We start from the raw sequence: 15,667 nt of genomic DNA, 5'->3' as shown, positions 1-15,667 counted from the left end.
TTTCCACTAAACGATATTTATAGAAGATTTGCCAACGAAGTTTCGTAACAAGATGGTTCTTGTGGAAATCGATTGAAAATTAAATAAAAAATTTAAACAATGTCCCTTCGTTCGAACAAATTCGATCAGTTTATATCACGATCAAATTTTATAAATCATACACATGTAGCGGCTCTGAAAGATATTGAAGTGTTCTTATCAGGTTCTGTATATTCTATTTTTATGTTATCAAATCTTTGTAGCCATCTCAAAGTATTACTAAATAGCCCAAAATTGAACTTAATTAATTATTACGCACATCACTGCTACGTATTTGCTTTACGCTGTATGCAAAATTTTTCGCCCCGAAAATTGATTCACTCTGGAAAATGCACAAATCATTTTTGAAAAAATCTTCCGCGACATTTACCCGCTATGTTTATCGAGTCCCTTTCTTCGTCGATCTACTTGAATTTACTTGGAGAAATACTCGCCAAAGTTCCGCACCAAGCTGGACTAACACTAGATACTTGTCGCTCGCATGATGCCATCAGGATGAGCTTATCCAGCCAAGGCAGAAAAGAGAACGGCCTGAAGGTAGGAAGGACAATGGTTGGAGAGAAAAGAATAGCCGACAGTCCGGGAGATAAGCGGCGAAGGTGGTGATGGAACAGGACAGAGAGTATTTAGTTGTGTATAGAAGAGAGAAGCGATGGTTGAAGAGAGCAGGAGAAACTGTTAGAGAGGAAAGGAAAGGAAAGGAAAGGAAAGAGGGGAAATTGGAAGGGAGAAGGCATCGGTGCATGCGCAAGAATTTCACACGTGAGCCCGCGAATCCGCGAGAGGCTCACCTCGGGCGCTAGACGTCCTGGCGGTTCAGTGTCGTGCGCGATTTCGTATGCGGCGCTTGTCAACTTCCGGCCGTGACGGGCTTCCACGTACGGGGTCGATCGTTTCGATTCTAAAGTTTTGTCAGGTAGAAGATAACAGATAATTGGAAGCACGTATTAAATGGAAGAGATGTGTAGTTCGATTTATCGGTGAATCATGAGCCAGGAACGAAACGAAAGACCCGTCCCTACTTCCTGCCACAAAAGTTATCCTAAAGAGAACTCTTGACTTGGACGGTCGATGATGAATGACTTTTGAGGCCGAGAAATTAACTAGGATGCAGCGTTTCGACGACGGTCTGACAACGAAGCGAATAAAATATCAAACAGCCCGTCTGTCGTGAGTCGGTAAAAATAAAAAAGAGAGGGAGAGAGAGAGAGACAGACAGAAAGAGATAGAAAAGAGGAAAGTGAGAGGCGTGCTGCGCACTCTGGCTGGAGAGAACAGGAAGCGAAAGGGAAAAATAAATCCTCTGTGGGAATCGATGGTAACGCGTTAGTATAATTAAAATCGGTAGCTGGCTCGCGGAACAGGAACACTAGAATAAATTTTCTGACAGATTAAACTGAGCCGCGGTAAAGTAATTTCCTCATTAACGGAGGGATTAGAAGAGCAGTGGTACTCGTGATTCTACCGGTGAACTTGAACTTTTCATACAGGAAAACATTCTAATCGTTCGATTCGCGGTAGCGTAGAAAGTAACAGGTTTCGGTTAGTCTAAAGAGTATACGGCTGATCGACGATCGAAAAGATGCTGTCCGAATACAACGAAGAGATTGAGGATCACTAACGAGATTCTGAAATCGATTACGCGTGCTGAGTTATTTCAGAGATCAATAACATCGTCGATCGTAGTGCGACGGCCGTTATTATCTTTATCATCGCTCATACATCGCGCGATCAGAAACCGTCCGATTCGGGCAATCGAGCCACAAGTTGGTTGATGGTCTGCAAATAGCTGGACAGCGGCGTGCGGTAACTGCAAGAAAAGCATCCTGTGTATGTGCTACACGATGGAATCCCGCTCGTAATGACTCGTAATTGCGCGAAGGAGGAGCCAACGTCGTGCTGGAACGATTTAAGGAACACCTAGCACCACCCTCTCTCCCCCTGGCTATAATGATTAGGTGCACGCGACTTCAAGGATTACCCGGTTGAAGTGTGGTGAGCCAAGGATAAGAGATTGCGGTGGACGTATCTGAATACGGAACGTCGACTTTCCAACCAAGATAGGTTATCGCCATCCGAGTATTCAGTCGGTGTCCTACGTAAATTACAGATCGACCGTGACGTTGTTGTAGCGATTCTACTCGTCGACGTTGAGAGGGTTCAACCAGATTTAATTAAGGGGTATGTGTCAGCCATAGTACTTTCTATTCGGCCTAGATTCTCGTCTCGATTTTATTTTTTATCTCTTCGTGTCGTGCTTTTGTTTCCATTTTCGTCATTCTGTTCTCCTACTACTACTACTCCTCCTACTCTCCTTCGTTCGTCGCGTTTCTTTTTGCTTCTTCTAGCGTCGCGTGTCTGGCCGGGCCGTGGTCTCGCATCATTCTCCTTAATGCTCGTCGACGACCCGTAAATCCTCGTCGGCTGGTTCTTTCCTCCTTCAGCTGCCGCTCTAGTCCTTGGCGCGTTCTCGTTCTCCAGCTCGCGTTTCTGTGGCCTCAATGAGCTTTCATCCTCGAGTTAACGAGCTCGATTACGTTCGTCAGATTTCTTTACGGCGACGACCGTGTTTTCGAATCGGTGTTTCGTACGTCCTGAATGTTAATCCTTTCACGGTAATTTTTAGCCCCGCCAGTAACTGTGTCCATTTGATGGAAAATGTCCTTCGGAGAGAATGTTTTCTTCAAGTCGTCTAACCAACGGACGCGGATATAGAAGAGACGAGAACAGAAAGAGTATATCGCGCTCTTCGTCGAACCATTGTAACGTCGTCGTTAACCATAATTTCACGAGCGCGCGATAACAACTTCGCTAGTAAAACCAATATATTCCGGCATGCTCGTGATGCAATTAATTATATTACAGATACCGCGATTACGAGGAATTATCGAAACGTGTAGCCCTCGAAATTTCATTCAGGCCTCGCGTTCAAATACCATCGTACCATGCTAAAATAACGAGGCACGAGCATCCTCTTCCCTTTTTTTTTTTTTTTATCTACTTTGTCCTTCGAAGAAGTTGCACTAAAAATCATCTAATATCACTCGAGGTTGCGCAAGAGCCGGAAACCGAATGAATAAAAATATTTCACAAAGACTGACCCACTGTTAAAAAATAGCTACCTACCTATTCGTTTGGAATACTTTTGGAAGCATTCATAATTTCATGTAATAGGCTTCATTAAATCCCAGCTGAATTTCTTTAAATTCCACCCTTCTTTCACGATCAAATATCTCTTGATATAATTCACATTCAAAAATATAATTTTTATGTACAATATACGTGGGTACACTTTTTCTATCTAATTCGAATGGTAGTGGTGAAATTGTTTAATTTTCATAGGTTTATTTCTGTTTCCAGGGGCAAACATGGACACGTCGCCTACGTTGAGTATCGGTGGCTCGAGGGCTAGAGCAGCGCTTTTGACTACCAGTGGTACCGGGACCGGAAGTACCGATAGACGTGTCGTCTTTTTAGCTAGTCAACCGACCGTTGGGAGTAGTCACGAGACCAAGACTTGGCCGCACCATTGGTCACCGCATACGGTATGTACTGCATTATTTTACGATCGCGCATTCATTACGTCACGACTCTCGAGATCTCGCGATAAAGTCACTTTTTTTTCTTCTTTCGCGCAAATTTCATCGCAGGTAATCGTTAGATGTATCGTCCGTGTGTATGTATATGGCAAGCGTGTGTGCAGGGTCGTTTTAACGAGAAACATTAGGTAAATTAGCGTCTACGGTTGGGGTCGTTTGAACAACGGTCGTTGGTTCGTTCGATATTCATCAGAAAGAATAACAGGACTGAGGACGGCTGACTATAAATTTGGATTCAGTAAAATGTTTAAACGAGTCATGGAGTGGGTAAAGAAGGGCGACAATTTCGATCGGTTCGCAAACCTTTACGACCCACGGATTTACAGCCGATGATGGCATGTAGCTCGTCGTTGCGATTGAAATTAGAACGATTGATCTAACGACACGCTTCGCTCGGCATAAGCACTTGAATGCGCCACGCGGAAATATGCGGCGTGTACATGTAACAGGCGACACATCGAGATGGATGGCGGACTCAGTTGTAATTGATGCACGGCCATGGTGACACTCGAGATCATACACGTCGAGAGACGATGAATCGATCTAGTAGGTTCTCTAAACAATCAATTCGCGCTGCTTACAGTTGAAATTCCATACAACTTGTTCTACCGTTTGACGATGACAGGAAGTGTCTATAATGCATCGAATTAGAATTGAACCATTAAATCGTGCAATAAATTTGTGCCATTCCTTACTGTACTATTTTGATTACATTCTCGTATTTTTTAAATGTCGATAAGCATTAAAGAGGCTTTAAAAATCTTGCGAAAATACTGGACGATAGAATACCGTTCATAAGTGGTACAAATATTGTTTTTAGCAATTACTGCTCTGTTTCCTTTATGAACTGCTACACACAATACTAGATGTCGAAAGTATTCGTTATCGAACGTATAAAATTAATTGTTTAGTCGGTTATCGTTTTATAAAGAATGATAAAAATATCGCAGCACGAAATCATTCGACGATCTAAGAAATCAAAATATAGAGAGAGTCTTATAATCGGCTATCGTGTTTCAGAAGAAAGAGTTTTCAGATGTATCTTAGTCATGTTTCAAGTATTAGTAGTTTGACAGTGTATTATAGCACAAAATTGAACGGGGGATTCGATTATGGCGTAATTAATCTACCCGTTCTTATCAGTCACGTAGTCTAACAACGATACGGGCTGGTTGTCATAGCACTTTCTGTTTGCTCTCGTGAAACGCTAGCCACTCTAAAGATCTCCATACCTATTTGCTATAGAAAACATAGGTTAATTATATGTGGGATGTACGAGGCTATACAACGTTAAAATCTAAAATATCTTCTTTTACCCGAAGAAACATGTGCAATTTTTTATCACATAATGTTTAAAGAATAGTATAATAACGATATTTTATTAGCATAAATTCTTCAAATATTTGCTAAATTAAAAGAAGCAAAAGTATTAGCAAAATTTGTTAAAGTAAAAGTTAAGTAAAGGAAATCTATTCGGATTTTACAAGAGTCGCCTCTCAAAATAACGAGAAGAACACGGTGCATCGTAAATCATGTTACAACATCGTGGTAACAAAAATACCTAAGTACACTCTTTCACTTAAGACAATATTTTCTAACATGTTATTATTGCCGCTAACAAAACAAACATTTCGTCTCTGGAACATCTTCTCTCTTTATCGAAAACAACGGGGATGAACTTTACCACTAGCGGTCAGCGACTCACCTTCTGGAATATGTTGTGTACAAAAATTCGAAGCCAATCAAGAAACTTCTAGAAATCTAATACGACTGAATGTTACTACGATTTTTGATTTAATAGCTACGAATGTTTGGACTCTAGAGACTATCATTTCAATTGTATTTCGCTTTGGGCAAATCAGATTGCTTTAAAGCGCTCCCCTGAAGTTAAAAACTTCTCTTTTACCTGAATCTTTTGTCGAGTTATGTGTTCATCGTAAAAAGTGATAGTCAGAAATTTATATATTCGATTGAACATATATATGCAAAAGGAAAATTCCGTTGTTATAAGTTTCCAATGAATGTCATCGTTTAGAATAGAGCTAGATCTTTGCCATGCGTCGCTTTGTGGGCCCGTTTGCGTGCAACCCTGGTAAAGGTATACTAGGTCATCAGAAGTCTGCTTAACTTATGGAGAAATTTACATAGTTATTCGCCATACAGGACGAAGATCGTTATAGATTGGCTCGGCGAATTCCAAAAGCAAAATTACCTGGTTCAGAATCTCGTTACTATCTCTTGTCCCTTTAATATCCTGCGATTAGTTGGAGCGAACTTTTAGTGGCAGAGATTGGTTTGGCGTTGGTATTATTGATTAGATATATACATGTATCTTTTTTTTATACCAGGAATCAGTTATAATTCGTATAAAACGTGAAACGAATTTCGGGCATTATTCAATACGCGCGTGGTTTGCTCTTATTTCGCGTAACGCGTCGAAATGGAATAAAATTGAAAACATATTTAGAAGCAACACTCGTTCGCAAGCGCACGCGCCAACACACGAAACATTTCACGCGTTCGCGATAATGGTGTTCCTTTACCGTCGGTTAGATCCATTCTTCTAGCATGTTGTCAAAGGATAATTCGCTTTTCGCCGCTTGCCAAAATAAATACGTGATATTTTGAAATAATTGGAGCAAACAATACAAGAGAACGGAGACTGTGTGAGGGAATATATGAATAAGAGTAGTTGGACACGGACGCAGATCAGCCTGTATGGTAAAAGGAGGGTCGTGGTATTATTTACACAGCTATACAAACACGACCACGATAATCAAAGATAAATGTTGTTGGCCCGATATATTACCATAGTAAAGCGTTCTAAAGTGAGATCTGTAGGTTTGTTTCGCTAATCGATCATTATGGGCACCCGCGTTTCTATCTACTCGCGGATGTGCACTGGCAAAGTTCTTGATAAAAGACACAGTTCCCAGTGACATCGTTCCATGCCACGCACGATTGCAATTGCAGCCTACCAGTAAGAATAATTTCGATCATGGAGTAAGATTTGGAGTAAGATTTCGTTGTCGTGAAAATCGTCAACGAACGGTCGGTGCTTCTCATTTACTCGCCTGATTTCCTTCCGTCCGTTCTCGTTCTCCGTTTTTCTTCTCTCTTTCTTTCGCGCTCCTTTTTTTTATTTTATTTCACATGGGCGAGGAATCTACCACGAACGTCAATGAAAGTTCCGATTCCCACGAGCAAAAATTTCTGAGTTTCCGCCGCGGACACGAAGTTCGCCGCACCGATTTCCCTACAGCTGTAAATCAGGATCGCTCGATGACATTTTTCCACGAACGTTCTACACCTCTCTCTTTCCTATTCGCGAATCCAACCCCTCTTCTCGATCTTTCTTCCACACTCGTAGAAATTTTTTCTCCCTTTTACAATCCTCTCATATCTCTTTTTTCCTCTCGACCCCTAGGTTCGAGACTTCGCCTCTAGAGTTCCATCGTTCGCCGCCATTCGTGGCCGCCTCGTATATCCGCTAACGTCCATTCATATTCCATGGCCCGCTGTATCTGTCGTATCAACTGTTTTGTCAGTTTTCGGCACGACCGTTCGATGAATGGGACTTCTTCTTAAACTTCCTTTCGCCGCTCTGCTCCTTCGTTAAAATTATCGGTTCCACTCCTCTATCCCCGAACGTGCGCCGGATAGTCGAAATATTACAGAGCAATCGATAATGCAAAAATAATAATTCTGTTTTTGCACGAACCCACCGAGAGATATCGTGATCCTATTATATTGTAGCTGCTCTCTCTGTTTTGGTAATTTTTGCGCCTCGCCGCGCCGTTGGCATAACATTAATTCATTCCGTGTTGCTTATATCGTGCTGCTTTTTTTCCATACTTCTTCTTGTCCTTTGAAGCGTCGAGTTAATATGGGAATCTCGATTTTTTGCTATAGGTACACCTTTGTTACATGGAATATTATTTCAAAATTCTGATTCAATCTGTTACATGTATATAATCTATTATACGCGTACGTATACATGTGATCTAGATTTTTTCCTGAAATGTTTTAAAAATATTTCTTATATAAAATATCTCTTTCTTTGATCGAAAGCATTAAAAAACAGTATTTTTACGAAAGTCCGCCTGATCGATCACAAAACGGAGTTACTTAAAATGCAAACTCGTTGAACGAGGAACGAATTAAAGAGCGACGAGGGGACACGGTGAATTCGTACCGGTGGCAGTCTATCAAGGATTTTATTTCCGCATCCGGACAATGGGGAGTATATAGCCAGGCCGGAGAAGTTGGACGCGCTCGACTTACAGAGACAATGTAAGGTGTGCTCAGGTTGATCGAACTGCTACGATTTCTGGGGCGTTGATATATGGAAGCCTATTTATTTGGATCCTGGTCGAACGAAAGCCTGTCCTGTCTTTCGTACAATGCTGCTTAAGTGGCGGAGGTACACGAAGTTCGAGGCTTGACAAGGAGATTGGGGGACAAGGGTACTGAATTAGTGCCACTCGAATACGACTCTACGAGATTGATGATTGCCAGTCGCGTCGCGTTTCTGTCCCCTTCTTCCTCGATTCCTCGCCCCTGCCCGGAGGAAATCGACGTTTCACATGGGCGTCATGGTGTTATTGAACCTTTTAGAGACGTACAATTAACCATTTAATAGCTGTCGACCAATCGTAGCATCGTATCGTGACGGATATTACCGCAAGGCGACTAGTTATCGAAATATGAGCTGTGATATTCTTTTCACGATGGAACTCATCAAGTATACAAATTCCTTTGAATATCGTACTTGTCAAAGAGAAAGTAAAATATTCAGTAACGAGCTCGTTCGCACATCTACACGATGATGTCTACATGATCACGTTGGTGAAAAAGTTATTGGTATAGATGCAGGAATATATTCGGTAACAAAATGCGGCGATAAACTTACAGCATCATTATTAATCATAATTTTATCATTATCGGTGTATTTCTCTTTTTCTCGATGCGATATTGTACAGAGGCGCTCATATACGTTTTATCGATTCTTTCACTGCCTCTAATAATGTCTCCGTAAGATATTCACAATGGCGAGACTGAGACGTTAATAATAATTTTAGTGGCATCGCGGAGAGGTACCTTAGCGTTTACGCGAAGACGTCTACGCAGAATTAACGTGTTCTTCGAACCATTAGAATCGGCACGGGACGATATTTTGGTCTAGAAAATAACAGATTTCCCGTTCTCTCTTCGATGGAACGCTGGTGCGTTGTAGAATGGAATCCGTTTGACTATGATGGGATCGAGGTATATTTTACCTTGGCGCTCTTAAGACTCGGCTGGTCGTGCAGAAAGATAGATTTTTCTAGTAAAGTCGCGAGTTCTCGAAGGGCCAGGGCAGACGCAGCCTCGAAATGGAATTCTTCGGCGGCTGAGAATACGCGAAGGCACCCTGTGCTCGGACGGCAAGGATCTAACCAGTAGAATGAGTTGGCTTTGACCCCCACCGCCCGACCTCGGTTCGGAGCAAATTGAAAATAGGAATTGGTCCTTTGAAGTTCGAGCAACGACCCGTCCATAATCTTCTTAATAACTTTCCCTCTCTCTCTTTCTCTCTCGAGGATCATTTTGATTCTAGTCGGATATCTCTTTCTCGGAAATTGCTCGCTATATGGTTTCTTAGCTCACGAACCTTCTGGGCTGCTTGATGGGTGGTACATCCTATAGGAACGTAGTACGATGTTCTAGCCGTAAGTAAAAAATTTTGGTTCGTCGTTTGACAGAAATGAGTTCAGATTTCGAACGGAGGAAATCGAACGAGAATACCTTCATGGTATAGATTTTTTAAATCTTTCAATTCCTTCTTCTCATTCATTTTCTCGGATAATATAACGCGATATAAATATACGATACGAAATACGTTCATCGTGCAATTTAAGAATTGGTTTACATAGTTGGACAAATGATAAATATACGTCTTTAAATGGAATTACTTAGCAATGAGCTATTTTTGAAATGTCAAATGGCGAATCCAATTAGAGTCTGGCTTATAAAAATATGAATAACCTAGATCTAGCGGGAAGCTGTATGACTTCGTTGAATAATTTGTATTTATTCAGACCGAAATGAAATTCAATAGTCAATTTTTAAAGTCAATTTCCCTTAATTTAGCGATTATAGATGAATAAATAAAACCGTTTAACCCACAGAAAAAAATGTTACCCTCTGTTGGCAATCTGTTTGATTAGGAACCAACCAATTTTTCTGCATTCATTGGACGACTGTTAGCCGCGACAAATGCTTCAAAGTGATTTATTAATGGTTGTAAAGCACGTACCGACCAACCAGGCTGAGCCATATGCGCGCTTTGTACACTCGGAAGAAGTATTTTTTAACGAGCGTAACATTTTCTTTTTACTACTTTGCTAACGACTCGACCAGCGTTACAAGGGGATGAAATTAAAAATGATTTTGCCTAAGGAACGTTCTCTCCGGTCGGTTCGTGGGAAAGGAACGTGTGCAGGATACGAACGAAATTATGCACGAAGGAACGGAATAATCTAGTTTTCGAATATTATCTTCTTCTTTTTCAACGAACCGTTCTATCTTTCACAGTAAACGTGTTAATAAATCTATAAAAGTCTCGTAACGCCTGTGCAATTAGACCTTCTAATGGCTTAATTTACGATTGTATCAGGAACATTCGCGATCTTCCATTCTCTGCCAATATTTTATTCGATCAAACGTCAAGATACGAACACTGTACTACGTCTCTACGGGGTTCTTCACTTTGGGACCATCGGTCGATTCCTCTTCGTCGTGAAAAAAGAACTCGATGTAACCAGCGCACGTCTCCTGATGCAACGACAATAATAAAGTATCTAGCTCAAGCGAAGCCCGGAAAATAGGCGTCGTAAAGTGAATTCATCGCTCAGCTATGCGCACGAACTTGTCGTTAACGCGACAGCCCATTACGACTTACGACTTACCTTTTCTGCTCGCGTGCACGCACGAAACTCGCCAGTTTTAACCACAGCACCGTGGAGTTTGCAATAGACCGAGCTTCAGATCGACTTCGAATTTCTTGTGGCAGGAAATGAAGGATTTCGCGCTGTTCACTCTAGTTGAGAGTTCATCGGCTGATCTGCGTAAAATACACCATATTCAATCACCGATGTTTCCCAATTTACGATGCCACTAACTTCTCGCGTGACAAACACTTATCCTCGTGTTACCCGCGGTTTTATTTTTGTGTGGAATATTTTTATATTATATATTTTGTGGGTGAAGTTATTATATCTCGAATTGGTTATATAAGATCGTGTAACGAAGGAGGTGAACAAGATACATGTAGATCAAATTGAATAGAAACATTTAAACATTAACATGTATACTCAGAGTCGTAATCATTAACGCAGTACAAACATTGTGACGATGTGGTCTAACCTTCTATATATTATGTTGTCCCGAAAGTTTCCTTCGTTTTATAGTACGATCCATTCTGTTCTATTGGAAGAAACAAAAATGGACAACAAAATGGATTGTACATAATTGAAGAAAATAATATAAAAGAAAAAATGTTGTACATCTATTATTTCCTTATAAAATGAAAGAAACTTTTGGGATAACCTAATACTACGTTAAAGTATGTCATCAAAAATTAAACACTTTAGACTTTAGAAGTATTAAAAGTGGAACAAGACAGAGCCCGTAGAATACTTCTTTTATCTATGTCATCATATCAGCCATCTTCTTATCTCTGTATACTACACGTTCTATCGAACATAATGAAAGGAAAAAGTTTTAGATAGGTTACGTTAAACGCTTTATATATTTTTGTAGAAATTGTAGTTGGGGAAATATCGCAGATATTTCTGGTGTACATATTCCATTTAGTATGTTTCATTTATTCCTGAATTCGATGTTAATCGTTTGCAGACGAATTGTCTTCCCTTCCGTCGAAATAGCTGGAAAATCTGGCATGCTTTTCCTATCATAAGTCCGTCCATGCACGAAGTTATTTAGGCAACGTTAACGTTTATTCGCGAGATTCTGAAAATTCAGTGGACGTGGAGCTGCACGGAATTTTCAACGGTTCGCGCAAACCCGTCGCCCACGATTCACAGGAAATATCGTACGTATCGTTGTCCGACGGGAACATAAGCAAACGTAGTGCCAGGAAATGACATTGGCCGCAAAACCTACGAAACGGGCGAAGAAAGAACGACAGGAAAATGTCTATCGGTTCGTGGTTAGGTAGGAGTGAGCGAGTCGTTAATTTCATTTAGCGCGAACCACGAATTCGATTAACGTCACACCTGACAATCGAAATGATCGTCGACACCTCGACATTGGCTTTCATCGAACAGGTTCTGCTTTCCATCCTCGCGTTATCCGCGGCCTTCGCGTTTCCGATATTCGTAAAACACGCCCGGAAAATGTAAGTCGACAGTGTTTCGATACATCATGCCTAAGCAATGGTAACGTTTCATTGACGATTAAAATAACGGTGAAAATCGACGAGGCTAAGTTTGAACAGCGATTGCACGTACCGATCTTGTAACTTTTAATAGAATTAATACTGCAGGCAATTTTAATAGCAGAACTTGTTTCCTTTTCACTGGCACTTTATTTGCAATTAGAAGTATGATATTCGATCATGGAAGAGACTCCTTCTTACTTTTCTCTCTCTCCAAACCAACGTGAAAGAACCATCGCCGTGTTTGAACGAAGGATTTAAACAAGCTGCAACAAGAATGCACAACGACGAACGGCTGTTTGCCGGAGTGCGCCTGTTCCGTCGTATCCGCTTCAGTCACCTCGAGAGCGAGGGTGTCGATCGACGCCGTGCTTGACCCCGGAAGACAGGTCGTTAATTTTTTACACGCCTCGGCAACCGACTGCAATGCAAGCCACCAGGCCCCTTTCACCTGCCGTGAACCGAAGTGATTAAAGATGCACATGCAAAGTCCTGCGTGGCCGTGTGCCTCGACGCTTGGTGCTCAGCCGTACGAAGAATTCCCTCGCGGAAACCTTATCCAGCGAGTATCGTACCGGGCGTGCTCGATGCTGTCGCATAAATCATTGGGCAATTCGAAACGGGGTTGAAAAGAAATTCAACCCTCTGCTCAACCTGTGATTAATTCTATTCGTTAAGCATGGATGGACCTTGTTCTGTGGACAAACCGAGGCCAATTCCTTCGCGAATCAGTCCAAGTCACGATAGTGGGTAGTTATATACAGGGACGTGAGTAACCAGAGATAACAGCAATGGGAAAGGTATCGCGAAAGCATAGGTCGTGTACGATTCTCTCTTGTTCCACTTGGTTCGCGATTCCAATTTAACGCGGCCGCATCCGTTCCCCTCAAACTCGATCGTTTCTTCGTTCGCATGGATCGTTCGCTCGTTCATTTCTTCATGCTCGTCAAGCGAAACTGAAACTTTGCTCGTTCGATTCGTTGGTCGGTTCGTTTGGTGGTTGGTTGGCTTCAATTCTACCGCGGATCTTGCCAACAGGAAACGGTAGGTTCGATATCGGCCGGAGAATGAAAAAGGAAGGGGTCGACAGCGAGTAGTTAAGTAGCAGCGAAGGGTAGTCAGGTTTAAGCGCCACCTGTGCTTGTCAATTAAGTTTACGCGTCTCTCGACCCAACGTTGTGCAGCCTGTCACCCAACCTCCACCATCAGCCTTAGTTATTCTCGTTCTCGACACTCAAGCAGTTTCACCCTGTTCCCGATCCCGCCGCTTTGTTTCCTTGTTCACTTTTGTTGCCCTTTCTTCCGCGCTGTTACTTCTTCCTCGTTCCCCTTAACTCCAAGACATTTTCTCGCTTTTTTTCGTCGTTTTCCTCTGCAAGCGCTGCGATCTCGACGAGCGTTATGAATTATTCGCTCGTGGAGGTAAAAATGTCTTCAACTACGGAAAAATTCGACTATGAGATACGTTTTCAGCGGCTTTGGTTCGCGCGTTTGACGATAACGCGATGTAAATATAAAATATTAGAGTTTACACTAAAAGTCGAGTAATAGAATTATTTTTCAAATTTCCAAATCGTTAATTAAGAAAAATTTATGATCCAGCAATAAATATGAAAATGTCGACACGGATTTTTTCCATTCGAGGTTAACTCTTGTCTCTGGTGTTTTGGGGTAAACATCAAAGTGCAGCGTAGTTTCGTTCACCCGTGTTTGGTCTCTTTGGTCAGCCACCTTCCAGTTCCATTTACGTTACGACCTCTTCGAAATTTTATGCTCTCAAGGGAAAATATTTTCTTCTTTTTTGTTTTTTTTTTTTACGAAAATGTGGACACAGCAGCTTTCTGTTTCGTGGTTTTCGCAATTTTGCTTTGTTCCCATTGACTGTGTATGATTGACGGAAACAACTACGCCGAAATACAACATACCTCCCGGACGAGCAACGGATCGCTAACGTTTACCATCGGAAAAAAATAGCTCTCTGTCATCAATCGTACATTCAGTGTCGCGATTTTTTACTTAGTCTCTGCCGTAGAGCTTCGTACATTAACTTTCGCCAAGATTGTCAACGAAGGTGAATTCTGTCTCTTTCGATGGTAGTTACCCGACACGGACCCTTAAAGAGTACTTCGCGTGATTGTAAAACCTGCCATTCCCTTGGCCCAGTCTGAGCCAAATCGGAAGATACGAGTCTTTTACGATGCAAGGAATCTTGTGTATCATCCAGACGCACTCCTTGAGTAAGCACAACGCGGTTATGTGTCGTTTCGCGGCTCGTATGCGCCTTGTAATTTTTCGACGTGTGGCATACACTCGCGTGAAATATGATCGTTTCCTGTTAAAGCTTCTTTCTCGGAATTGATTTTTATACGTATTGCTACAGATTTACGGGGGCGTTGTAAATTACATGATCCTGTATTTTTTACAAGAAAATAAATAGAACGTATTAAGGCGACATCCCTGGCCATTCATACAGGGTAATGTTCCGATGCTCTACATACACTCGCGTGAAATATAACCGTTGCTTTGTAAAACTTCTTTCGCTAAATTGATTTGCATATCCTTTTCGCAAATTTATCAGAAGGATAATAAATTACAATGGCTAGGAAAAGAAAAAGTATTTGCACAACATTGTATTTGTTATAGGATTTATATATTAACGAATTAGATTTAAGCATTTCTTTCTTCATACAGCTAGAAAAATTGGATAAGTACTATGAAAATGAAATGTATAGAACCTGCGAAAAATTGTAAAATAATGGCAAACAGCAGGAAGTAAGGCAAATATCTTTTTGTAGCCACTTTACGTGATTCTTTGCTTTTTAACTGGAAACGAGTAAAACTCATTAAGGTGATACCTATGAACGTAAAATGAACAAATCGAATCCATCGATTAGCGAATACAAAGCTATAGATATTCGTGAAACGACTACAGTGATCGATGAATTCAGTCAGCGTAAACAGCATTCAAGTAGCGAGGATCGCGTCACAAAAGGTTGATTGTAAAGCGTGCCATTTTCGCGAGTACGATGTACATAAACGATACGATGAACGATGCATATAACATGGTGCGTACTGTAGCTGGCCCATAATGGCCACGAGGCCGGATCCCGTTTTAGTTTCGGGAGATCGTAGCACACGGGCTGGCTGGTTTGACTAGCTAGCTGGTTGCCTGGCTGGTTGGTTGGCTGGTTGGCTGGCTGGCTGGCTTGCTTGCACATTCGAAAAATCGGTGTTTGTTATTGCCAAGCGTGCATGTACGTGCGGTCCTATCCAGTCGCGTGTGGTCCGCCTCGATATCCGGAAAAATGTACTCACAGATATTGCGCCGACACGAAAGTAGTGGGCGCCCCTCTCCGTGGCTTCTCCTCCGTGGCTGAGTGCACCGAATTGTTATTGCCGAACAATCGATTTCTGATTCCACCAACCGCCGAAAGGCTTCTCCTAGGATTGTTCTTGCTCTCTCTGTTTTCACTGTTCTATTTAGCCTTCTTTTTCTCGTGCACTCCTTCCTTTTTCTGCTCCTTTCTGGTCACCCGATGTGTTCATTTTTCCTGCATTTTACCATATTTTATCTGTAGTTACTCTATAC

At 41.7% G+C, this 15,667-nt stretch overlaps 1 protein-coding gene across 2 annotated transcripts in view; it reads left to right on the top strand.

The window, feature by feature from the left end:
* Positions 1-829: 829 nt before the first annotated feature.
* The window catches only part of LOC132907822 (zeta-sarcoglycan), a 187,319-nt gene continuing 172,481 nt past the window's right edge, over positions 830-15,667 (top strand). Inside the window, exons 1-2 of one of the 2 annotated variants that reach the window (XM_060961235.1) lie at positions 830-2,220; positions 3,400-3,584. In XM_060961235.1, coding sequence (XP_060817218.1) covers positions 3,408-3,584 — 177 coding nt within the window. In that variant the 5' untranslated portion in view covers positions 830-2,220; positions 3,400-3,407. Of the gene's footprint in view, positions 2,221-3,399; positions 3,585-15,667 lie in introns of those variants that run through there. The other variant, XM_060961238.1, reaches the window with a different exon arrangement.

This window comes from Bombus pascuorum, chromosome 6 (genome assembly GCF_905332965.1).
Source record: "Bombus pascuorum chromosome 6, iyBomPasc1.1, whole genome shotgun sequence".
NCBI lineage: Eukaryota > Metazoa > Arthropoda > Insecta > Hymenoptera > Apidae > Bombus > Bombus pascuorum.
This window is presented reverse-complemented; position numbering and strand designations above follow the sequence as displayed.